The sequence below is a fragment of the Dama dama genome, chromosome X, assembly GCF_033118175.1.
Source record: "Dama dama isolate Ldn47 chromosome X, ASM3311817v1, whole genome shotgun sequence".
NCBI classification, from domain to species: domain Eukaryota; kingdom Metazoa; phylum Chordata; class Mammalia; order Artiodactyla; family Cervidae; genus Dama; species Dama dama.
The window spans coordinates 79944304-79971668 of NC_083714.1; the positions used below are offsets into that span (position 1 = coordinate 79944304).

At 35.7% G+C, this 27365-nt stretch overlaps 1 protein-coding gene across 1 annotated transcript in view; it reads right to left on the bottom strand.

The window, feature by feature from the left end:
• The window catches only part of CYLC1 (cylicin 1), a 77103-nt gene extending 66553 nt beyond the window's left edge, over window positions 1-10550 (bottom strand). Inside the window, exons 1-2 of the mRNA XM_061137600.1 lie at window positions 10468-10550; window positions 3451-3504 (exon numbers count right to left, since the gene is read on the bottom strand). Of these exons, the coding sequence (XP_060993583.1) occupies window positions 3451-3504; window positions 10468-10550 (137 nt within the window). The remainder of the gene's footprint in view (window positions 1-3450; window positions 3505-10467) is intronic.
• Window positions 10551-27365: the final 16815 nt, after the last annotated feature.

Below are 27365 nucleotides of genomic sequence, written 5' to 3' on the forward strand. Positions count from 1 at the left end.
GGTTGTGTCCAACTCTTTGCAACCCAGAGTCTCGATGTGGCTTGATCAAGTCTATTTAAAAACTCTCACAGGTTATTTGGACACTCAGTTCTAGTTATGAATCACACTCAGTTCTATGTATGAATTAATGGTCTTGAAAAAGAAAACTTCATAGATTTCTGAAATAGTCCAAGCTTGTGATGTTTGCTTTTTCAAAAAAAAAAAAAAAATAGATCAATGGTCTATTCATCTGTATTGAAACCACATTTATTCTATAGCATAGCTAGAAGGTTAAATGGCCTGGGATCCTGGAAATTGTATAGTTTAAAAGTTAGAAACGCTGGCTGGATCACTGCCTTCACATTCTGGGAAAAATACTTTGCACCTGTATTGATTTTGACTTCTTTGCTACAGTCTAAAGTAATCCTTTTCAAACTTTCTTTTGAGCACGATTCAATATAGATGATGTGTGGATAGTTCAAATTCTACTGTAATAATATACCTTATAAATTATGCATTAAGATAGAAAATTTTAAGAGATGAAATAAAATACATAAATTGAAGCTGTAATACCCTGTTCCCACATTTCAACTGATTATCTTGCATGTGCATCTCATTTTGGAAAACACTAGAAAAGGCAATCAAGAAACAATGAGAAATGGGAAAAGAGTCAAATATCACAACATGTCTACCTTGTATATGGGCTTCCTAGGTGGTATAGAACCTGCCTGCCAATTCAAGACATGAAAGAGATGTGGGTTTGATCTCTGGGTTGGGAAGATTTTTGCCAGTATTTTTGCCTGGAGAATTCCATGGATAGAGGAGCCTTGCAAGCTATGGCCCATAGGGTCACAAAGAGTTGAACACTACTAAAGTGACTTAGCACACACTGCCTCGTATACAAGTGGCCTCAGTCTCAAATGATTAGGGCTTTAATATAGTTAAAATCCTGAGAATTTTTATTCATTTCAAAGAGTACATTTTAGTGCAATAAATGATTGTGTGCATACAGTTTTGTTACATAGGTGATCTGAACCTATATTTTGAAATAAAGGGGAAAATTAGTGACAGAAGCCAGAAGAGAATGGAAGGAATATTTCGTTCTTTTTTTATTTTTTATTTAGTTCTAAAAAGAAAAAAAAAAACAAAACCCTGACAATTTAATTTAAGAATTTTATCACAGCACAAATATTTTTCAAAAGTGAGTTTGAAATAAAAACATTGTTTTTGTATTAAAATAAAAAAAATTGTGAAAGTTGTATGGCTAGCAGAAAGTACTAAAACAAATGCAAGTAAGAATTCTTAGGTTAAAAAAAAAAGAATTCTTGACGTAGAAGGAAATGACCTAAGATAATACATACTTAAAGAGCATAAGAGAGCACATATTTGGGTGCAGAACATGAATATTAAGTATTTACACATAATAATGATAATCTGGTGAGTTTAAAATAAAAATTATAAATTTAAACACAAAATTTATAATGGTAATAAAGATTGGTGAAATAATTGGAGTTAAGGTGTTATAAGAAGCTTGATTCTCTGGGAGTCGTAAAGATACTAATTTGTTATATACCTCTATAAATTAAAATATAACCACTAAAGAATAATGAAAAGTGTATAAATAAAATAATAGAGAAGGAAATGCAATTAAAATGTTTGATTAATATAAGGGAAAGCAATAAAGGATAAATGAACAAAAATATGGGACAAATAATAAAACTAAAATGATAGATGTAAATCCAAACATAAAGCGGTTACATTAAAAGCAAATGGACTGGGGACTTCCCTGGTGTGCATTGAGTAAGAATTTGTCTGCCAAAGCAGGAGACGCAAGTTTGATCCCTGGTCTGGGAAGTTTCCACATGCTGCAGAACAACAAAGCCTGAGAGCCTCAACTGCTGAGTTTGTTTGCCACAACTACTGAAGCCTGTGAACCTAGATCCTGTGCTCTGTAACGAGAAGCTACTGCAGTGAGAAGCTCATGCCCAACAAGAGTAGCTCCTGGTCACCACAGCTAGAGAAATGTCCGCAAGCAGCAACAATGCAGTGAATTCTTTACTCTCTGAGCCACCAGGGAAACCCAAGAATACTGGAGTGGGTAACCTGTCCCTTCTCCAGGGGATCTTCCTGACCCAGGAATCAAACCAGAGTCTCCTGCATTGTAGGCAGATTCCTTACCAACTGAGCTACCAGGGAAGGTCAAGAAAGACCCAGTGCTGCCAAAAATAAATAAATAAATAATAAACTTTAAAAAAGCAAATGGACTAAAATCAACAAGTTATATAGTTTTTCTGCGTAACATTGGGCCTATAATTAACAATACTGTGTTTTACACTTAAAAATTTGGTGAGTAGTTCTCATGTTTAATTTTCTTACCACAGAAAAGTATATGGACTAAGTGCACCACTTAAACCATGAATTTGTCACTGGATTATAATAAATAAACCTAAAATGTAAGAGAACATGATGTTTTATTGTTTGTTTCTTTTTTTAATGGAAAAGGGATACACTGTGTACCTTAATGGATAATAAGCTCATGGAGCTAAACTAATGTCAAAGTTAAATTTAAGATACATAAAAATAAATAGGAATATTTTATAATGGTAAAGGGGTTAATCCAACAGAAAGATGTAATAATTCTAAATAGGTATGTACCCACTGACATAGCTCTAAAAACCATAAAACTATAGTTTATGAAAGAAAAAGTAGTGTGCAAACTGACAATTATAGTTGGGAACTTTAGCATATTTATTTAAATAATTAATAGAACAAGAGGAAAAGAATATAGAGTAGAGATATAGAAAAGTTGACAAAACTTGGCAAAATATAAAGACATTACACCAAATAACTGCACAATACTATACATTTTTTTCAAGTTCACATGGAACATTTAACAAAAGTGACCATAGACTAGGCAACAAGCAAATCTCAACAAGTATCAAAGTACTAAATCATATGGCATATGTTTGCTACTTACAGTTGAATAAAGCTAGAAATCAACAATAAAAACTAAAAAAAAATACCTAAACAATTGGAAATTAAAAATACAATCTATGGATCAAAGAATAAATTACAATGGAAGCTAGAAAATATTTTTAAAACTTTTTGAATAGCATAAGGTAAATACAGTATTGAAATATTTGTGAGATGTAAAAACCTATTTAAAACTTTATAACTTTAAATTTGTAAATTAGAAAAGAATAGCTGAAAAGTCAATGCTTCAAGTATCTAGTTTAAGAAGCTAAAAACAGAACAGCAAAATAAAGCCAACATATATAAAAGGAAAAAATAATAAAATTATCATCAGAAAGAAATTAAAGAAGCAAAAGTTTTATGCTAACATATTCAAAATTTAGATGAAATAGGCAAATTCCTTTAAAAGAAAACGTATCAAATCTGAAACAAGGGTTAAGTAGAAAATATGGATTACTGTTGTATACTAAAGACATTGTTTGATCATTAAAAACTTACAGACATAGATAATTCCAGGTGTAGATGTCTTCATTGATTAAGTCTCCCAAACACCTAAGGAAGAGAAAGTAACAATTATTCAAAAAATCTTCCAAAGAACAGAAAAAGAAGGACTTATCAATTTATTCTATGAAAATAACATGACCTTGATACCAAAATCTGATGAAGTCATTAATAGAAAAACATCACAGACTTATATCCCTCATAAATATAAATACCCCAGTCCTTAAACATTCAATCTAATTCAATATATAGAAAGGATACTCTATCACAATCAAACAGGATTTAATTCAGGTTAGTTTAACATTTGAAATTCACCACATTAACACATGAAAATAAAGAAGGGAAAATTATATGAACATTTCAATATGCAGTCTAACAAATTCATGGTAAAATTTTAGCAAATAAAAATTGGAAAGAAACTTCCTTAACCTGATAAAGGATATTTACAGAAAACTAGAGAAAATACGAATACTCAGTGCTGAAGCATCAGAAACATTCCCCTTAAGCTCAGGAACAACAAAAGGATATCTGCTAGCACAACTTCAATGTAATATTTTACTGGACATTCTAGCTAGTGCAATAAGACAAGAAAAAAATATAAACAAAACGTCTAAGAATAGGGGAAAAAAGAAATAAAACTGTTAGTATTTACAGACAGCATGTATATGTAGAAAATCCATAATACCTATAGACACACAATTAGAATTAATAAGCTAATTTAACAAAATAGATATAAGATTAAATGTGAAAATCAATTATATTTATATATACAACAAAGCAAGTAGAAAATATTTTAATAATACAATTTGTCAGTTCAGTTCAGTCACTCAACTGTGTCCGACTCCTTGTGACCCATGGACTGTAGCACGCCAGGCTTTCCTGTTCCTCACAAACTCGCAGAACTTTCTCAAATTCAGGTCCATCAAGTCAGTGATACCATCCAACCATCTCATTCTCTGTTGTCACCTTCTCATCCCACCTTCAACCTTTCCCAGCATCAGAGTTCTTTCCAATGAGTCAGTTCTTCACATCAGGTGTTCAAAGTATTGGGGCTTCAGCTTCAGCATCATTCTTTCCAATGAATATCAGGATTGATTTATTTATGAATGACTGGTTTGATCTGTTTGCAGTTCAAGACTCTCAAGAGTCTTCTCCAAGACCACAGTTCAAAAGTATCAATTCTTTGGCATTCAGCTTCCTTTATAGTCCAACTCTCACATCCACACATGACTACTGGAAAAACCATAGCTTTGACTAGATGCACTTTTTATGCAAAGTAATGTCTTTGGTTTTTCATATGCTGTCTAGGTTGGTCATAGCTTTTCTTCCAAGGAGCAAGTGTATTTTAATTTCATGGCTGCAGCCACCAGTTGTAGTAACTTTAGAGCCAAAGAAAAATAAAGTCTATCATTGTTTCCATTGTTTCTCCATCTGTTTGACATGGAGTGATGGGACTGGATCCTAGGATCTTAGTTTTTTGAATGTTGAGTTTTTTTTTTTTTTCCTCCTCTTCCATTTTTTAAAAATTTATTTATTTATATTTTTACTTTACAATGTTGTATTGGTTTTGCCATACATTGACTTGAATCCTCCATGGGTGTACATGTGTTCCCCATCCTGAACCCCCTTTCCACCTCCCTCCCTGTTGAGTTTTAAGCCAGCTTTTTCACTCTTCCACTTTCCTCAAGAGGCTTTTTGGTTCCTCTTTACTTTCTGCCACAAGGGTGGGGTCATCTATGTATCTGAAGTTATTGATATTTCTCCTAGCAACCTTGACTCCAGCTTGTGCTTCATTCAGCCTGATATTGCACATGATGCACTCTGCATCATGACATCTGGTCTCATCACTTCATGGCAAGTAGATGAGTAAACAGTGAAAACAGTGACAGACTTTATTTTTTTGGGCTCCAAAATCACTGCTGATGGTGACTGCAGCTATGAAATTAAAAGAAGCTTGCTCCTTGGAAGAAAATGTATGATCAACCTAGACAGCATATTAAAAAGCAGAGACATTACTTTGCCAACAAAGACCTGTCTAGTAAAAGCTATGGTTCTCCAGTAGTCATGTATGTATGTGAGAGTTGGACTATAAAGAAGACAGAGCACCAAGAATTGATGCTTTTGAACTGCGGTGTTGGGGAAGACTCTTGAGAGTCCCTTGGACTGCAAGGAGATCCAAACAGTCCATCCTAAAGGAGATCAGTCCTGGGTGTTCATTGGAAGGACTGATGCTGAAGCTGAAACGCCAATACTTTGGCTACCTGATGCAAAGAACTGACTCATTTGAAAAGACTCTGATGCTGGGAAAGGTTGAAGGCAGGAGGAAAAGGGGACGACCGAGGATGAGATGGTTGGATGGCATCACCGACTCAATGCATATGAGTTTGAGTAAACACCAGGAGTTGGTGATGGACAGGAAGGCCTGGTGTGATGCAGTTCATGGGGTCACAAAGAGTCGGGCACGACTGAGGGACTGATCTGAACTGAACTCCGCATATATGTTAAATAAGCAGGGTGACAATATACAGCCTTGACGTACTCCTTTCCCAATTTGGAACCAGTCTGTTGTTCCATGTCCAGTTCTAACTGTTGCTTCTTGACCTTCATACAGATTTCTCAGGAGGCATGTAAGGTGGTCTGGTATTCCCACCTCTTGAAAAATTTTCCACAGTTTGTTGTGATCTACACAGTCAAAGACTTTGGCATAATCAATAAAGCAGAAGTAGATGTTTTTATGAAACTCTCTTGCTTTTTCTATGATCCAACGGATGTTGACAATTTGATCTCTGGTTCCTATGCCTTTTTTAATTTCTGCTTGAACATCTGGAAATTCTTGGTTCACGTACTGTTGAAGCCTGAATGGAGAATTCTGAGCATTATTTGCTAGCACGTGGAATGAGTACAATTGTGTGGTAGTTTGAACATTCTTTGGCATTTCCCTTCTTTGGGATTGAAATGAAAACTAAACTTTTCCAGTCCTTTGACCACTGCTGAGTTTTCCAAATTTGCTGGCATACTGAGTGCAGCACTTTAACAACATCATCTCTTAGGATTTGAAATAGCTCAACTGGAATGCCATCACCTCCACTAGTTTTGTTCATAGGGATGCTTCTTAAAGCTTATTTCACTTCACATTCCAGGATGTCTAGCTCTAGGTGAGTGATCATACAATCGTGGTTATCTAGGTCATGAAGATATTTTTTTGTATAGTTATTCTGTGGATTCTTTCCACCTCTTCTTAATATCTTCTGCCTCTGTTAGGTCCATGCCACTTCTGTCCTTTATTGTGACTATCTTCGAGTGAAATGTTCCCTTGGTATCTCTAATTTTTTTGAAGAGATCTCTAGCCTTTCCCATTCTACTGTTTTCTTCTGTTTCTTTGCATTGATCATTGAGGAAGTCTTTATTATCTTTCCTTACTATTCTTTGGAACTCTGAGTTCAAATAGAAATATCTTTCCTTTTCTCCTTTGCCTTTAGCTCCTCTTCTTTTCACAGCTATTTGTAGGGCCTCCTCAGACAACTATTTTGCCTTTTTTGCATTTATTTTTCTTGAGGATGACCTTGATCACTACCTCCTGTATAATGTCATGAACCTCTATCCATAGTTCTTCAGGCACTCTGTCTATCAGATCTAATTCTTTGAATCTATTTGACACTTCCAGTGTATAATCGTAAGGGATTTGATTTAGGTCATACCTGCATGTGGTTTTAAGCATTTTGTACTTATGTTAATGACATATAGTATAAGTATAAAATACTCAAAATAAATTTGAAAATATATGTGCAATGCCTCTACACTGAAGGGTACAAATCAATATTAAGATAAATTAAAGAAAATATAAGTAAATAGAGCTATATACTGTATTCAGAAGGTTCAATGCTATAAATGTAACAATTCTTCCCAAATTGATACACTGATTCAATGTAATCCCAATAAGATTTGCTCTGACTTTTTGTGATAACTGACTAGATAATTTTAAATTTTATATGAAAATAAGAGCCAAGAATATACAAGACAATTTGAAAGATAAACAATCAATGTGAAGGATATGTATTACAAAATATCAATATTATATATTGATATATGTTACCAAATATCATTTATTACAAAGTGAGAGCAATTAAGATGATGTATGCAGGTCAAGAAGCAACAAATGGAACCTGATATGGAACAATGCACTGATTCAAATTTGGGAAAGAAGTACAATGAGGCTGTGTATTGTCACATTGCTTATTTGAATTACATGCAGAGTATATCACGTGAAATGCCTGGCTGGATGAAGCACAAGCTGGAATCAAGATTGCCAGGAGAAATATCAATAACCTCATGTATGCAGATGGCACCACCCTTATGGCAGAAAGTGAAGAGGAATTAAAGAGCATCTTGATGAAGGTGAAAGAGGAGCGTTAAAATGCTGGCTTAAAAGTCAACATTCAAAAAACGAAGATCATGGCATCTGGTCTTATCCCTTCATGGCAAATAGATGGGGGAAATAATGGAAACAGTGAGAGATTTTATTTTCTTGGGTTCCAGAATCACTGTGACAGTGACTGTAGCCATGAAATTAAAAGACACTTGTTCTTGGAAGAAAAACCATGACAAACTTAAACAGCATATTAAAAAGAAGCATATTAAAAACAAATTAAAAATTTGTTTGCATTACTTTGCAAACAAATGTCCATATAGTCAAAGCTACGTTTTTTCCAGTGGTCATGTATGAATGTGAGAGTTGAGCATAAAGAGAGCTGAGCGCCAAAGAACTGACACATTTGAACTGTGGTGTTGGAGAAGACTGTTGAGAGTCCTTGGGCTGCAAGGAGATCAAACCAGTCAATCCTAAAGGAAATCAACCTTGAATATTCACGTCCAACTCTTCGTGACCCAATGGGCTATACAGCCTATGGAATTCTCCAGGTCAGAATACTGGAGTGGGTTGCCTTTTCCTTCTCCAGGGGATCTTCCCAACCCAGAGATTGAACCCAGGTCTCCCTCATTGCAGGAGGACTCTTTGCCAGCTGAACCACAAAGGAAGCCCCAAAATACTGGAATGGGTAGCCTATTACTTCTCTAGCAGATCTTCCCAACCCAGGAATTGAACCAGGGTCTCTTGAATTGCAGGTGAATTCTTTAACAACTGAGCTATCAGGGATGGAAGGGCTGAAGCTGAAGCTGAATCTCCAATACTTTTGGCACTTGATGCAAAGAGCCAACTCATTGGAAAAGACCCTGATTCTGGGAAAGATAGAAGTCAGAAGAAGAAGGGGATGATAGAGGATGAGATGGTTGGATGGCATTACTGACTCAATGGACATGAGTTTGAGCAAGCTCTGGGAGATGGTGAAGGACAGGGAAGCTTGGCATGCTGCAATCCATGGGATCACAGAGTCGTACATGACTGAGCAACTGAGCAACAACAACAAGTATCAGCCTGAAGACAAATAACCTACAATACAGATTAAGGAGTTAAAAAATAAGAGACCTATATAGATATGGTCATATAAATTCTCCCAAAGTTGTTATGCATTGAGGAAAAATTAGATTTTCAATAAACAGTACTAATCAATTGGATATCTTCAAGGGGGAAAAAAAAAGTGTTTCTTGACCTGATCTCACATTACACACTAAAATCAATCCTAGATGTAAAGTAGACCCAAAGGTGAAAGGTAAAAGAGTAAAGTTTCCAGGAGGTAACAAAGGAGACTATCTTAGTGATAGTGGTGTAAACATTTCTTAAACATGACACAAAAATCTATAACCATAATGGAATAGAATGACAGATTTGGCTTCTGTTATCCAATTATTATTAACTCTAATACTCTTTATTTTTTCAGTAATGGAAATGTAAAAAAAAATGAATAGAAGAAAAGACACATTTGTTCTTTCAATATCTTGAGAGAAATAGTATAGTCATGACAATAGTAATAACAGTAATAATTAATATGCTTATTATGCTTTCTGTTTAAAATTGTTGCTGTTTAAAATATACTTTCAAAGATACTATATCATTTCATATAACTGTACAATTATTTACTCAGGTTTTTCTGAAGTGAAATTTTTCCCTCAAAATTCTTTATTCTTTTTCAGTTTATATATACCTTACTTCAAATCTACCTTTTATAAAATTACTTCCTTCTTGTCCTATTGTTTTTGCTCCACTTGTTTTCACTCATTCCTATACTTGCAGCTGTATTCCCTAGTAACTGAATGAGTCCATCCTTCAAATTTGAACAAGAAAATATTATGTGATTTTCACTAATCTGTTCATTCAACTAATTAATATTGATCACTGTGAAAAGTTGATAAACGACTCCTCAAAGTATTCATATCCAAATCTCTGAAACATATGAATGTTGTTTTATATGGCAAAAAGGACTTTGCACGTGTGACTAAATTAAAACCTTGTGAACAGGAAATTATTCTAGATTACCCAGGAAGACACTAGATATAGCCACCAGAGTTCTTATAAAGAGGGAAACAACGGGGTTAGTGAAGAAGAAAGCAGGCTGATGATAGGCATTGTTTCCAGCTGTGGTCCAAGAACTAGCCTCAACCCCTCTCAACTATGGTCCAGGATTCCCCGGAGAACATTGCTTTAGATAATCTCCCACAGATAAGACAGCCTTTGTGGAAGTCCAAATTTCCAGGAAAATGATTATAGGTTATAATGAGAGCAAAAAATATAAATTTGGGTGCTTGGAGAGGGTCAGAGAATACTTGATTTTATAGACATCATCCCTCCCTTAAGGTAGCACAGTATACTGCTAAAAGAAATCTCCTTGGCCTGTGATTTCTCCCGTGAGAGACAGTAAGGTTGTGTGAGTGAGCATCCAGCTTCCTCTGCAGTGTCTGATGCTGTCAAAAAGGATTATTTCTCTGTCACCACCTCTAAAGTACTGAGTCATAAGCAGCATGGGTGGAAGCAAGAAGCTGAGGGAGCAGCAGATATGACCCTCTGAGGACATTAAAGGGAAATAAATCCTATAGTGTTGCAAACTACATCATGAAGCCTACCCACAAGCTGCTGGAGATGACTTGCTTAGGGATACCCCCAGCTGGCCCACAGGCACCCCCAGAATATCATGTGCTTTATCCATACATATTCCCACCCTGTGGCTGGTTCCTTGTACATATTTTTAATGATGGTAAGGGTGAGCTTTGAAAGACAGTGAACATGCACAGAAAGCTGGCATGAATCTGTGGGCCAAGGAGAGACCACAAACATGAGCTTTGGTTCTGCCACTAGGAAAGTAAAATGGAGACTGTCATCAGTGGGCCTGGTACATTGTAAGATCAAAAGATGATTACAAGCTTAAGAATTCTGCTGGAAAAGGGATCAAGAAGCATGGAGCAGAAATATCCATAGAGGGTCTGAGAAAACCCCAGAATCCCAAGCAGGTCTGATGGAAGGTATTTCTCTCTCAAAGAATGGAGGAAGTCACTGCTTCTTCAAATGTGAAGCCAGTAATGCAAGACTTCAAAAAACATGAAAAATCAAAGAAACATGATACCACAAAAGTATCATAATTATCTTCCAGCAACCAATCACAAAGACATAGAGATTTATGATTTATCTGATAAAGAATTCAAAACAGCTATTTTAAGAGAGTTCGATAAGCTACAAGAAAGTACAGAAAGACAATTCACTGAAATTAGGGAAACAATACACTAACAAATTTAGCAGTTTAACAGAGAGGTGGAAATCACACACACAAAAAAAACGAAACTAATTCTCAAGCTGAAGAATATGGTGAATTAAATAAAAATGCAATACACAGCAGAGCACCAAGTAGGATAGATCAAACAGAAGAAAAATTCTAAGAATGGAAAAACAGGACTTTTGAAATTATTGAGTCAGAATAGAACAAAGAAAACAAATGAAAAAGACTGGAGAAATCCTATGTGATCTATGGGATATCATCAAAAGAAACAATTCGTGAATTATTGAAGTCAGAAATCTTACAATTCAGGAGAGAGTGAGATGATATATTCAAAGGGCTGAAAGAACAAAAGGAATATTATTCAGATATAACAAACAGCACACTTGAGTCAGTTCTAATGAGGTGGATGAACCTGGAGCCTATTATTCAGAGTAAGTCAGAAACAGAAACATCAATACAGTATATTAATGCACACATATGGAATTTAGAAAGACAATAAGGACAACCCTGTATGCAAGACAGAAAAAGAGACACAGACATAAATAACAGACTTGGACCATGTCAGAGAAGGAAGGGGTGGAATGATTTGAGAGAATAGTGTTCAAACATGTATATTACCATATATAAAATAGATAACTAGTGAAAGTTTGATGCATGAAGCAGGGCACTCAAAGCAGATGTACTGGGACAACCCAGAGGGATGGGATGCGGAAGGAAGTTCAAAATGGGGGGACACATGTACACCTGTGGCTGTTTCACGTCATTATATGGTAAAAACCACACCACAATATAGTAAAGCAATTAACTTCCAGTTGGAAAAAAGAAAAAAAAAAAAAAACACCCTGCCAACAAAGATCATTCTATCTAATAAAAGTTTTCCTTCATAAATAAATGGGAAAAAAAATCTCAGACCAAAAAAACCTTACAGAGTTCATCACCATTAGATGTTTCTTACAAGAAATGAAAGTTCTTCAAGGTGAAATTAAAGGATAATAACTAGTAATATGAAAAGATATGAATATATTCAACACACTTGGAGTATAGTCAAATTCAGGATACTTTAATACAGTAATATGATTATATGTTAACTTAATTGAAGTTAAGTATTTATCAGTGGAAAATAAAGTATTGCATTAATAAGAGTTTTTTAAACTGATGGTAACTGCAAGGCAAAAACTTATAGTAGATACACAAAAGATAAAGGAAATGGGAAATAAAAACAACTTAGTATGATATTAATCAATTCACAAAGGAAGGCAGCAAGAGATGAAGGAAGAAAGAAACAAGGGAACTATAAAACTGTCAGAAAGAATAATATAACATCAGTAAGTTCTTATTTATCAATAATTACTCTAAAAGTAAATGGATTAAATTCTCCAAATAAAATACATAGAGTGGCTGAATGAATGTAAAAACAAGACATAACTATATGATATGCACACGAGAGGCACTTCAGTTTTAAGATCACATATAGATTCAAAATGAAGTGATGGAAAAATATATTCCATACAAGTGGAAATCAAAAGAGAGCTTTCATCATAAGAAATAGACATTAGTCCAGAAGCCATAATCAGAGAAAAAGAAGGTCCTTCTATGATGATAAAGAGATCAATTCATAAGAAGATATATCAATGTTAAATATATACTCAGCAAAGATTAGAATACCTAAATATATTAAGCAGATACTAACAGGTCTTAAGGTGAAAATATACACCAATACAATAATATTGTGGGACTTCAATACCCACTTGCAACAATAGATAGATCCTCCAGACATAAAATCAATAAGGAACAATTAAATTTGAAATATATTTTATACCAAGTGGGCCTAATAAACTTATACATAATAGTCCATCCAATAACAGCAGGATACATATTCCTCTCAAGAGCACACAGAACAGTCTCCACAAAAGATCATATGTCAAAGAACAAATTTTAGAAAATTTAAGAAGATTGAAATCATATCAGACATCTTTTCCAACCACTATGATATTACAAATATTATACAGTATGATTACAAATCTGTAAATGTGACACTCTATATTAATAGAATGAAAACTGAGAATCACATAATTATCTCAATAGGCACAGAAAAAGCATTGATAAAATATAAGATTCTTCCATATAGAAACAATGCTGTCAACAAATTGGCTATAGAAGAAATGTACCTCAATGTAATAAAGCCCATCAATGAGAAACACTCATTTTACATTACACTGAATGTTTAAATGTTGAAAGCTTTTCCTCTGTGATCAGGAACAAGTGTGACCACTCTTGCCACTGTTAGTCAACATAGTAGAGGAAACCTTAACCAGAGCAATTAGGCAAGAAAATAAACACACGACATCTAAATTAGGAATAAGTCAAATTATTTCTGTTTGCAGATATGTGATCTTGAATATAGAAAGTCCTGAAGATTCTACCAAAAACTATTAGAATTAATCAGCAAATTCAGTAAAGTTGCAGTATACAAAACATATAGAAATCAGTTGCACTTTAATACACTAAAACCAAAATATCTGAAAAATAAAGAAAACTATCTGATTTACAAGAGTTAAAAGTAACAAAATCCTTATAAATATATTTAGCCAAATAAGTTAAATAGCTACACACTAAAAGCTATAAGATTTTGATGGAAGAAAATATAGAAGATACAAATAAATGGAAAGACATTTCAAGTTCACGAATCAGAAGAATAATATTGTTAAAATATCCAGACTACCAACCAAAAGCCATCTATAGTTTAAATGCAATCTTTATGAAAATGTCAATGGTGTTTTTCACAAAAATTGAAAACACAAATCTAAAATTTGTACAAAACCACAAAAGACTATGAATACCAAAGAATTCTTGAGAAAGAATAATGCTGAAGACTCACAGTTCCTGATTGTAAACTACTCTTAAAAACTAGAATGTACTTGCATATATATATATATATATATATATATATAGTTATGTAATATATATATATATATATATATATATATATAGAGAGAGAGAGAGAGAGAGAGAGAGAGAGATTATTATAACAGAATAGAGAACCCAGAAGTACCAAGAGAACAAAATGGGGAAAAGATAGCTCTTCAATAAATGTTTCTTTGAAAACTGGATATCCACATGGAAAAGAGTAAAAGTGGACTCCTATCTTACACAACTCAAAAAATAAGTTTGAAATGGATTAGTGACTTCAACATAGAAGCTAAAACTGTTCAGCTCCTAGAAGAAAACAGGAAAAAAGTTTTTGATATTCTCTTGTCCCTGATTTTTTTTATATGACACCAGGAAAGTACAGGCTAACAAAAAGAGAAATGAATAAGCTGAAAAGCTTTTTTACAGCAAAAGAAACAATACTAAAAAAATAAAAAATAAAAACTAGGGAATGAGACAACATGTATTCAAATTGTCTATCTGATAAAGGGTTAATATTTAAAATATATGAGACACTGATACAGCTCATCAGCAGAAATAATCCAAACAACCCTATTTTTTTTTAAATGAGCAAAGAAACTAGAGACATTTTGTCAAAGTATTTATAACAATGGCGAACAGGTATATGAAAAGATGCCCAATATAATAATCAGGGTAACTAATATCAAAACTAGAATGTGATATCATCTCATATCTATTAGAATGGCTCTTATCAAAAAGAGTAGAGACAAGTATTGGTGAGGCTGTGGATAAAGGGAAATTTGGGCACTCTTGGTACAGATGTCAATTGGTACAGCCACTGTGGGCAACAAGAGGGAGTTTCTTCAAAAATTAAAAACAAAACTACCATATTTTGTAGCAACTCTACTCCTGGACATATATCTAAAGGAAATGGAATCACATTTGAAGAGATGTGAGACTTATGTATCATCTCTCAATCATTTATCTAATTAGCCATGATAAAGAAGGAAGTTATGGCATTTATGACAACATGGAAGGACTTTGAGGGCATTATGATAAGTGAAGTAAGTCAGTTGAAGACATATACAGTACAATCTCACTTATAAATGGATTCTAAAGAAGCCATACTTAAAGAACAAACTGAGAGGTGGGGGAAAATGCAGAAATGCCATTCAAAGTGTACAGACGTTCAGTTAAAATATGGGTAATTTCTGGGTATTTATTGTACAGTGTGTTGACTATAGTTAACAATGCTATATTATATACTTGAAATTTGGTATGAGAGTAGACCATAAATGTTGTCACCACAAAAAGAAATAGTAATTTTGTGATGTGATGGAAGTATTAACTAATCCTATGTTACAATATACATGCATAACAAACCATCACATTGTACACCTTAAACTTAAACAATGTTACATGTTAATCATATCAGCAGAATTCTGTAATAAAAGGAAAGACAATGAGGATACAGAAGAAGAGTTAACTATAGGAGCTATACTTTTAGTGGAGAAAATCCAGCAGCCAGTGTTGTGAGTTGATTTGTGCTTCTTATAAAGATACATACAAGTCTTACCAGTTGGTACCTGTGAATTTGACCTTATTTGAAAATAGTGTCTTTTACAGGTGTAGTCAATTTAAGATGAGATAATTCTGGATTATAGTGGGGCCTACTACAACGACTGGTGTCATTATGAAAAGGGGAAACTTGGCACACACACAGGGAGAGTGAATTCTATGATGTTGGAGGCAGATTGAAGTGATGCATCTATAAACCAAAGAACATCAATGATTGCCAGCAATTGCTGTAACCTAGAGTAGAGACATAGACCTCCCTCAGAGCCTCAAGGAGCCAAATCTGCTGGCACCTTAACTTTGGACTTAAAGCTTCCAGAAGTGTGAGACAATTAAGCCACTTGATTTGTGGTAATTTGTTTTGACTGCCCTAAGAAATTGTCACACTTCAAATTATACTCAGGCATGAGCAAGAAAAGGGCATTTGCTATAATAGAAGAGAAGGCAGAAAATAGGGTTGTAAGATGACTGTAGATTAGTATATTCAGTAGTGATGATGGTGAAATTTTCCCCTAGCTGAGAGCAGGGTAGAGTGTAGCTATTATAGATTTGAGAAGAGAGGAAAAAGTGGGGAACACTCATCTTCAAGAATATGAGAGCTATGAATAGATGATAGAAGTTTAATATTATTGCCAGGTACCATTAACAATACACTTGCAGTTCGTCATCATAAACATGAATTGAAGCCAATCATCATGGCTACATGTTTTTCCTTAGTCATGTTCAGTTGCAAAAGCGCCACCAACCATTATGGAGTAATAGGAGAATCAGATTTAACTAAAATTAGAGTTTTTGCTGGAAGAGATGTTTAAAGGAGAGTGGGGAAATGGAATTGAGGATTTATGCAGGAAAACATTTGTGCTGATTCACCATGAGCTTGTAAGAATCTAAGATAGGTAAGAATTTATAATGGGTAAGAATATTAGTAAAGCCATGGAGAAGGGATTGATGAGTGACAGTTCAAAGATTGTAAACCAATGGTAGGTTTTGGAGGGGTGGAAACATTGTTGGAGTGGGGTTATTAAAGTTACCCGAGGCAGTGGTTGAAGAGTGAAATGCTAGAAACAGAGGTTTTGGAGGGATATGTATGGAAGTGAGCCACTGAAATTAGATGAAAGGCAAGATAATTGGACATTAAAGATGGCAGAGAAGAAGGATGTGCACTCACCTTTTCCTGGGAGAACTCCACAATTGAAATTAGCTGCTGAACAACCATGGGCAGGAAAAAGTTAGATCCAATCGAAATATGATATCCCACATCCAAGGGCAAAGAAGAAGCCCGAACAAGATGGTAGGAGGGGCAAAATTTAATTTAGAATCAAACCTTATACAGGCCAGAGATGCTTGAAGGGTGCAAATAAAGCCTTGTGTGCACAGGACCCAGGGACCCCACGGGAGACTGAGCCAGACCTGCCTTTGAGTGTTTGAGTGTTTCCTGCAGAGGCACGGGTCAGTAGTGGCCTGCCACAGGGACAGGGTCTCTGACTGCAGCAGACCTGGGTGGCACGACATGTGGCATAAGAACTCTTGGAGGAGGTTGCCATTAGCCCCATCATAGAGCCACAGAGCAGAGGACTCACAAACTGGAGAAAAGTAATACCAAAGAAATTCTTGCAGTGTTGCAAAATTTCTGTGGCCCACAACAGATTTCCCAACCTGGAGATCTGGTGAAGGGGCTGTGAACTCCCAGGGAATTTGAAGGCCAGTGGGATTTGACTACAGAACGTCCACAGGATTGGGGAAACAAATTTTTGGATGGCACAAAATCTTGTGCACACCAGGACCCAGGAGAAAGGAGCAGTGACCCCGCAAGAGACTGAGACAGACTTCCCTTTGAGTGTCCAGGAGTCTCTGGTGAAGGCAAGGCTCAACAGTGGCATGCTGCAGGGTTAGGGGCACTGACTTCAACAGTCCTGGGAGCCGCAGGGTGCTGGCATAGTCCTTTGAAAGAGGTCACCATTACTGCCATTACTCCTACCATAGTTTTGCCTCAGGCCAAAGTACAGGGAGGGAACACAGCACCACATCAGTAGACAATTGGACTAAAGATTTACTGAGCAAGGCCCCACCTATCGGAGCAAAACCCAGTTTGCCCACAGCCAGTACCTAGCATCAGGAAGCTTCCACAAGCTTCTTATCCTTATCCATCATAGGGCAAACAGAATGAATAGGACAATTACAGAAAACCAACCAAACTGATCACATGCATCACAGCCTTGTATGACGCAATGAAACTATGAGCCATGGCATGCAGGGCTACCTAAGACAGATGAGTCATGATGGAGAGTTCTAACAAAAAATGGTCCACTGGAGAAAGGAATGGCAAACCGCTTCAACATTCTTGCCTTGAGAACCCCGTGAACAGTATGAAAAATCAAAAGGATACAAAACTGAAAGATGAACTCCTCAGATTGGTACGTGCCCAATATGCTACTGGAGAAGAGTGGAGAAATATCTACAGAAGGAATGAATAGGCTGAGTCAAAGTGGAAACAATGCCCAGCTGTGGATGTGTCTGGTAGTGAAAGTAAAGTCCAAGGCTGTAAGAACAATAATGCATAGAAACCTGGAATGTTAAGTCCATGAGTCAAGGTAAATTGGAGGTGGTCAAACAGGAGATGGCAAAAGTGAATGTTGACATTTTAGGAATCAGTGAACTAAAGTGGGCTGGGATGCGTGAATTTAATTCAGATGACCTTTACATCTACTACTGTGGAAAACAATCCCTTAGAAGAAATGCAATAGACCTCATAGTCAACAAAAGAGTCAAAAATGTAATACTTGGGAGCAATGTCAAAAACAACAGAATGATCTCTGTTTCTAAGGCAAACCATTCAATATCATAGTAATCCAAGTCTTTGCCCCGACCACTAATGCCAAAGAAGCTCAAGTTAAATGGTTCTATGAAGACCTACAAGACCTTCTAGAACTAACACCAAAAAAAGATGTCATTTTCATCATGGCTGACTGGAATGCAAAAGTAGGAAGTCAAGAGATACCTGGAGTAATGAGCAAGTTTGGCCTTGGAGTACAAAATGAAGCAGGGCAAAGGCTAACAGAGTTTTGCCAAGAGAACACACTGGTCATAGCAAACACCCTCTTCCAATAACACAAGAAATGACTCTACACATGGACATCAACAGATGGTCAATACCAAAATCAGATTGACTATATTCTTTGCAGCCAAAGATGGAGAAGTTCTATACAGTCTGCAAAAAGACTGGGAGCTGACTGTGGCTCAGATCATGAACTCCTTAGTGTCAAAATCAGTTTTCAATTGAAGAAAGTAGGAAAAAAACAAATAGGTCATTCAGGTATGACCTAAAACAAGTTCCATATGATTAAACAGTGGAAGTGACATATAGATTCAAGGGATTAGACCTGATAGACAGAGAGCTTGAAAAGCTATGGATGGAGGCTTGTAACATTGTAGGAGGCAGTGATCAAAACCATCCCCAAGAAAGAAATGCAAAAAGGCAAAATGGTTGTCTTAGGATGCCCTTACAAATAGCTGAGAAAAGAAAAGAAGCAAAAGGCAAAGGAGAAAAGGACACATATACATGGGGGTTGTAAAAAGCCTTTTTAAGTGAACAATGGAAAGAAATAGAGGAAAACAATAGAGTGGAAAGACTAGAAATGTCTTCAAGAAAACTAGAGATAACAAGGAAGCATTTCAAACAAAGATAGGCACAATAAAATACAGAAACAGTATGGGCCTAACAGAAGCAGAAGATATCAAGAAGTGGTGGCAAGAATACACAGAACAACTGTACAAAAAAGATCTTCATGACCCAGATAATCACGATGGTGTGATCACTCACCTAGAGCCAGACATCCTGGAGTCCACAGTCAAGTGGGCCTTAAGAAGCATCACTACAAACAAAGCTAGTGGAGTCAGTGAAATGCCAGGTGATCTATGTGAAATCCTCAAAGATGATGCTGTGAAAGTGCTGCACTCAATATGCCAGCAAATATGGAAAACTCAGCAGTGGTCACAAGACTGGAAAAGGTCAGTTTTTACTCCAATCCAAACAAAGGCAATGACAAAGAATGTTCAAGCTACCCCACAATCACTCTCATTTCACACACTAGCAAAGTAATGCTCAAAATTCTCCAAGCTAGGCTTCAACAGTATATAAAAGCCAAGAACTTCCAGATGTTCAAGCTGGTTTTAGAAAAGGCAGAGGAACCAGAGATCAAATTGCCAACATCTGTTGGATCATAGAAAAAGCAAGAGAATTCCAGAAAGACATCTACTTCTGATTCATTGACTATGCTAAGGCCTGTGACTGTGTGAATCACAACAAACTGTGGAAAATTCCTAAGCAGATGGGAATACCAGATCACCTTACCTGTCTCCTGAGAAACCTGTATGCAGGTCAAGAGGCAACAGAACAGGAAATGAAACAATGGACTGGTTCCAAATTGAGAAAGGAGCACGCCAAAACTGTATAGTGTCACCCTGCTTATTTAATCTATATGCAAAGTACATCAAGTGAAATGTCAGGCTAAATGAAGCACAAACTGGAATCAAGATTGCTGGGAGAAATTTCAGTAACCTCAGATATGCAGATGTCACCACCCTTATGGCAGAAAGTGAAGGGGAACTAAAGAGTCTCTTAATGAAAGTGAAAATGGAGAGTGCAAAAGCTGGCTGAAAACTCAACATTCAAACAAATGAAGATAATGGCATCCAGTATCATCACTTCATGACAAATGGAGAAACATTGGAAATAGTGCCATACTTTATTTTCTTGGGCACCAAAATAACTGCAGATGGTGACTGCAGCCATGAAATTAAAAGACACTTGCTCCTTGGAGAAAAAAAAAAAATCATTGAAAACCTAGACAGCATATTAAAAAGCAGAGGCATTACTTTGCTGACAAAGATCCATCTAGTCAAAGCTATGGTTTTTCCAGTAGTCATGCACAGATGTGAGATTTGGACCATAAGGAAGGCTGAGCATGGAAGAATTGATGCCTCTGAACTGTGGTGTTGGAGAAGACTCTTGAGAGTCCCTTAGACTCCAAGATCAAATCACTCAATTCTAAAAGAAATCAATCCTGAATATTCATTGGGAGGACTGATACTGAAGCTAAAACTCCAATACTTTGGCCACCTGATGTGGAGGACTGACTCATTGGAAATGACCCTAATGCTGGGAGAGACAGAAGGCAGAAGTAGAAGTGGACGACAGAGGTTGAAATGGTTGTATGATATCACCGATTCAATGGACATAAGTTTGAGCGAGCTCTGGGATATGTTGAAGGACAGGGAAGCCTGATGTGCTGCAGTTCATGGTGTCACAAAGAGTCAGTCATGACTGAGTGGCTGAACAACAACAGATAAATCACAAGGAATTGACAAGAGTACAGTTTATAGTACTGTACAGCATGATAGTAGGCCATATAAGAAAATCATGGCAAAATGAAGTGGAGCAATAATGGAATCAGCAGATGAATATAGTAGGGAAAGCTATCAGGTGACATGATCTGATGGCATGAGATTCCAAGCTAGCTCGTTTTAAGGAATAGAGAAAAGAAAATATTTGGAAATGCCATTGAGGAAACAAACCTACAGTACCTCTGAGTTCTGTTTTATGAGGGGTTATGGGAGAAAATACTTCTCACTAGAGAGGGATTTACTTATAACACTGTGTTTAAAAGAGATAATAATGTCCAGTAGTGACATAATCTGAGCCCTTTGTGATGTAAGAGGCAAAATCAGATGTAGGCAACATCAAACTAGAAATACATTCTAAAAGCACTAGGGAACTAAATCGTTGATTTCTAGGTAAAATCATTCTTTCCTTTTTTTTCCCCAAACTATGTTGCATTTTCTGATTATAAAAATGCATCATTTTAAAAGGGAATAGATCTCTAAGTTTTTAGAATTTGAATTTCTGAGTCAAAGGTTTTATAAACTTTATTTTCATTGGTGAAATTGTGCAGTTTTTCATATTTTTACTGATCTTTGACTTTTTTTTCCCTACAAATTACCTATTCTATCTTAACTATAGCTTTCTTACTGATTTTTACATGCTTTTAATATTAGGTTGTATCACAGAATTTTCCATTTTTGTAAGTCAAAATGGCTGAATATTGATAGTTTTATATGGTTCAACTTAATACATATGGATATTAGCTGTTAGCTCTGTCAATATGGCTTACATCATCATAATTTTTTGTATTACTGTCAGTAATACTCTTTTAAAGGAGATTGGCTTTTAAAATATAGACTAACACTCAATGATGTAGCCACTAAATCCTGAAGAAATGCTTTTGTTTAATTCCTATGAATAGCATTTTATCATACACTTAATGATACCTTTAAAAATCAACTCACTATAATGTCTTAATTGGCAATAATATAAAGTCTTCCTTTTTATCAGAAAAACAGGATGGGCTAATCTTCTTTACATATAAAATTAAGTATACCAGAGTACCATAATAGAGTCTTATTATGTTTTATTCTGCTTTTCATTTTAAAGTGCCTTCACACACAGTAATTACTTCCCTTCTCCCTAAAATAAGATATGGTTATAAGTACACATATACACACACTCAGAGTGATTAAAATACTCAAGGCCATGCAGGTATTTTGTGAAAGAGCCTGAACTAGCTAAATTTCAAAGTAAAACACTTAAGATGTTAATGGAAATTTTGTACCTCTGTTTAAATACAACTTTCAGTCATGACCAGTTAGCTCAGTTGGTTAGAGCATGATGCTAATAAAATACAATTTTTAATCTATAAATAGCTACTACTAGAGGAACATTATTTATATTAAAATATAAATATGAAGCTAAATTGAGCATACTAACCGTTAAAAATGCTAAAAATGATTGAAAAGAGGACTTACAGTCTTGGAAGAGACATTTCCCCTGCCTATAGGTTGCCAGGACTTTAGCACTGTAAGTTCAAACTGGTAATGCTGAGTGATGACATCATAAAGAGACTGTAAACAGCAGGAACTTAAAGGGATAAGACACAGTAATTACATTTTACAGTGCATAAGCACTTCTGAAATCTATTCAATAACTTTAGATGTGTTCACACACAATGTTTCACAGTTTGAACTGAGAGAATCAGTTTTTCATTGATTGAATCTATTTTTATTTTTTTTAATTAGAGTAAAATTGCTTTACAGTTTTGTGTTGATTTCTGCCCTACAACAACACAAATCAGCCATAATTATACATATATCACCCCCATCTTGAACCTCCCAAACTTCTCCCTATCCCACCCCTCTAGGCCATCACAGAACTCCAGGCTGGGCTCCATGTGTTATACAGCAACTTCTCACCCGTTATCTATTTTACACTTGGTAGTGTATATATGTCAATGCTATTTTCTCCATCCGTTCCACTCTCTCCTTCCCCAACTGTATCCATAAATGCATTCTCTAAATCTATGTCTCCATTCCTTCCCTGCAAATAAGTTCATCAATAACATTTTCTGAAATTCCATATACATGTGTTAATATACAATATTTGTTTTCCTCTTTCTGACTGACTTCACTCTGTATAACAGGCTCTAGGTTCATCCACCTCACTGGAACTGACTCAAATTCATTATTTTTTATGGTTGAATAATATTGCATTGTATATATATATATATATATATATATATATATACCACTTCTGCTTTATCCATTCATCTGTAGATGGATATCTAGGTTGTTTTCATGTTCTGGCTACTGTAAATGATGATGCAATGAATATCAGGGTACTTGTGTCTTTTATTTATTTTTTTTTTCAAAGAAAAATATATAATATTTATTTTATTTATTTATTTTTATTAGTTGGAGGCCAATCACTTCACAACATTTCAGTGGGTTTTGTCATACATTGATATGAATCAGCCATGGATTTACACGTATTCCCCATCCCGATCCCCGCTCCCACCTCCCTCCCCACCCGATTCCTCTGGAATTTAGAAAGATGGTAACAATAACCCTATATGCAAAACAGAAAAAGAGACACAGAAATACAGAACAGACTTTTGAACTCTGTGGGAGAATGTGAGGGTGGGATATTTCAAAAGAACAGCATGTATACTTGTGTCTTTTAGAATTGTGACCTTCTCAGAGTATAGTCCCTGTAGTGGGACTGCTGAGTCATATGGCAGATTTATTCTTTGACCCATCTCATAGAGTAATGGAAATAAAAATAAAACAAACAAATGGAATCTAATTAAACTGAAATGTTTTTGCACAGCAAAGGAAATGACAAAAAAGATTAAAAGACAATCCTTAGAATAGGAGAAAATAATTGCAAATGGAACAACTGACAAGTGATTCATCTCCAAAATATACAAGCACCTCAAACAACTCAAAATCAGAAAGAAAAGAAACCAGCTCAATCAAAAAGTGGGCAAAAGATCTAGGCACACATTTCTCCAAAGAAGACATACAGATGACCAATAAACACATGAAAAGATGCTAAACCTCACTAATTACTAAAGAAATGCAAATAAAAATTACAGTGAGGTATCACCTCACACCAGTCAGAATGGCCATCATCAAAAAATCTACAGACAATAAATGCTGGAGAGGATAGGTAGAAAAAGGGACCCTCCTACACATTAGGTGAGAATGTAAACTGATAGAGCCATTATGGAGAACAGTATGGAGATTACTTAAACTAGAAATGAATCTGATGCTTAAGAAACAACTAATTGCTTGATATCAGTTTATTTTAACATGAGTTTTGAACATGTATATGTCCACACAAATCTGTGTACCTGTATACATATGTGTGCATGAGAGATATATGGGCTGAAAGGAAAACACAAGAATATTCCTCTCTAAAGAGCAATTGTAATGTGTACATTTTCTGCATGTTTAGGCTCCTTTTCCTCCAAAACTATATATATGCTTGCAGAGATTATCCTCAAAAAATACTTGAATATAGTTTATTCTTAGATATTTAAATTAAGCAAAGGTAAAATGCCTATTAAAATAGTACCAAAGAGTATGAAAAACGTTTTTTTTTTCCCCCCTCTCCAAATCTGAACATAACTGTTGGTTATGTACAGAGTTATGTTAGAACAACTTATCAAATTGTACTTGATAGGAAATTTACAAATGTGAACTTTTCATCAAACGAAAAGAAAACTTGTGCAGTAGGTAAGGATGTGTACAGATATAATTGTCTCTTATCTATCCTAGGTAAACATAAGTGAGCATCATTTTGGCCCTGGGAGGAAGAGAAATTCATTAGCTATTCTCATTAGTTTTTTTTTTAAGCTAATTTCTTTGTCATTGAATTTTTCATTATTTTTAAATTAATTTACTTATTTTAATCGGAGGCTAATTACTTTATAATATTATAGTGTTTTTTGCCCAACATTGACATGAATAAGCCATGGGAGTACATGTGTCGCCCATCCCCAAATTCTCTCCTACCTCCCTCCCCATCCCATCCATCAGGGTCATCCCAGTGCACCGGTCCTGAGCATCCTGTCTCATGCATCGAACCTGGACTGGTGATCTATTTCACATATGGTACTATAAATGTTTCAATGCTATTCTCTAAAATCATCCCACCCTCATCTTCTCCAAAAGAGCCCAAAATTCTGTTCTTTACATCTGTGTCTCTTTTGCTGTCTCGAACATAGGGTCATCATTACCATCTTTCTAAATTCCATATATATGCATTAATATACTGTATTGGTGTTTTCCTTACTGACTTACTTCACTTTGTACAATAGACTCCAGTTTCATCCACCACATTAGGACTGATTCAAATGCATTCTTTTAAAAGCTGAGTGATATTCCATTGTGTATATATACCCCAGGTTTCTTATTCATTCATCTGCTGATGGACATCTACGTTGCTTCCATGTGCTAGCTATTTTAAACAGTGCTGTGATGAATGGGTTACATGTGTCTCTTTCATTTTTGGTTTCCTCAGTGTGTATGCCCAGCAGTGGGATTGCTGGGTCGTATGGCAGTACTGTTTCCAGTTTTTTAAGGAATCTCCACCCTGTTCAGTTATCAGTTTCTTTCCTTAACAACATTCACAAGCAGAATGTCAGGAGATCACATCTTCAACTGAACCTAAAGATCTCATCTACCTTCTCCTCTATTCTGACCCTTCCTGTCACCCTGTTTCTTTATTTTTTTCCCATAGCACTTATTACCTTCTTTATAACTTATTTATTGCTTACTCCAACCACTAGAATATAAGGTCCACGAAGACAGTGATTTTTTGTCTATTTTATTTACTTATGTATTCCCAGTGCCTAGCACAGTGATGGCATGCAAAATTTTTTATTGAAGGAAAAAATAAATGCTACAAATCGAACTATTATTATGTAAGGAAATGTTGGCTCTCTCAGTTGCTTTCTTTCACTATGGAAGCATCATTAAAGTCTGAGTCACTTAAAAGCTGAGACTGAAATGTTCAAGTTCTGTCAACATAGGTTCTGTTATCTATTACTTATACACCAAGCTGGCCATTTATTTTGAGCCAGAATTTATGACTATGCTGCATTTTCACTTTGCACTGGTCTCCAGCTGACCCTGGTGATGAAGACGGAAATGTTTTGAAGAGGTGTACTTGGGAGCCCCTGGAGAGGGAAGTAGCAACCCACTCCAGTATTCTTGCCTGGAAAATCCCATGGATAGAGGAACCTGGTGGGCTACAGTCTATGAGGTCACAAAGATTTGGACATGACTGAGCATACACACATGCACACACATGAAAGCTTCCCAGGTGGCCTAAATGGAAAAGAATGCATCTGCCAATGCAGGTAGATGTAAGAGACATGGGTTCAACCCTTGAGTCAGGATGATCTCCTGGAGGAGGGGACAGCAAATCACTCCAGTATTCTTGCCTGGAGAATTCCATGGACAGAAGAGCCTGGCAAGTTGAAGCCCATAGGGTTGTATAGAGTAAAACAAAACTGAAGTGATTTTGCACACAAGAACTCGGAAGTAAAAAAATAAATAAATAAATTGGGATTCAGGAGGCCAGTGTTCAAATGTTGGTCTTTGTCACTAATATGGTAGCCTTGGACAAGCTAATTAAATTTCCTCTAGGGTCTCAATGTTTAATAGGGATGGACCAAATAACTGGTTTACCTGGCATGACATAGAATATTAAGCATGTAGGAAGGTAGTAATAGAGTCATCCAGAGCTATATTCCACATTTCAAAAATGGAATTAGTTTGAATCTTGTGTTGATAAATCCTATGTAAAACAAAGAAATTTGAATGCTTTGCATATAAAATATTAGCCCAATAAGGTAATATCTCTATTTCATATTGATGAGACATTCTGATTGGCAAACCTATGTAATGAAGATAAATGTTAATACTATAACTTAAAGGTAAAAAATAAAATCTGAAATGTCTCTTCCACCTATTCTTATCATACCCAGGAAGCTCCAGTAGGTTAAAAAGAGTTGGATATATTTCCATCAACTCTTATATTTTAATTACTCATGGATGTTACAAGTGAAGATGAATGCTTAAAGGTTTATAAAAATAAACCTTGAGGTGAATCAATAATCTGAATAAACTTGGAGCAAATTAAAAGGGGTAAAGTGTTATGTGAAATGAGCCAACAATCTTATGTTTCCTGGAACATGAAAAGCAAGCCCTACGTGTGTGTGTGTGTGCATGCATGGGTCCAGTTGTGTCGGACTCTTTGTGACCCCATAGACTATACCCTGCCAAGCTCCCCTGTCCATGAAATCTTCCAGGCAAAAATACTGGAGTGGGTTTCCATTTCCTACTCCAGGGTATCTTCTGGACCCAGGGTCTAACCTGCAGTGCCTA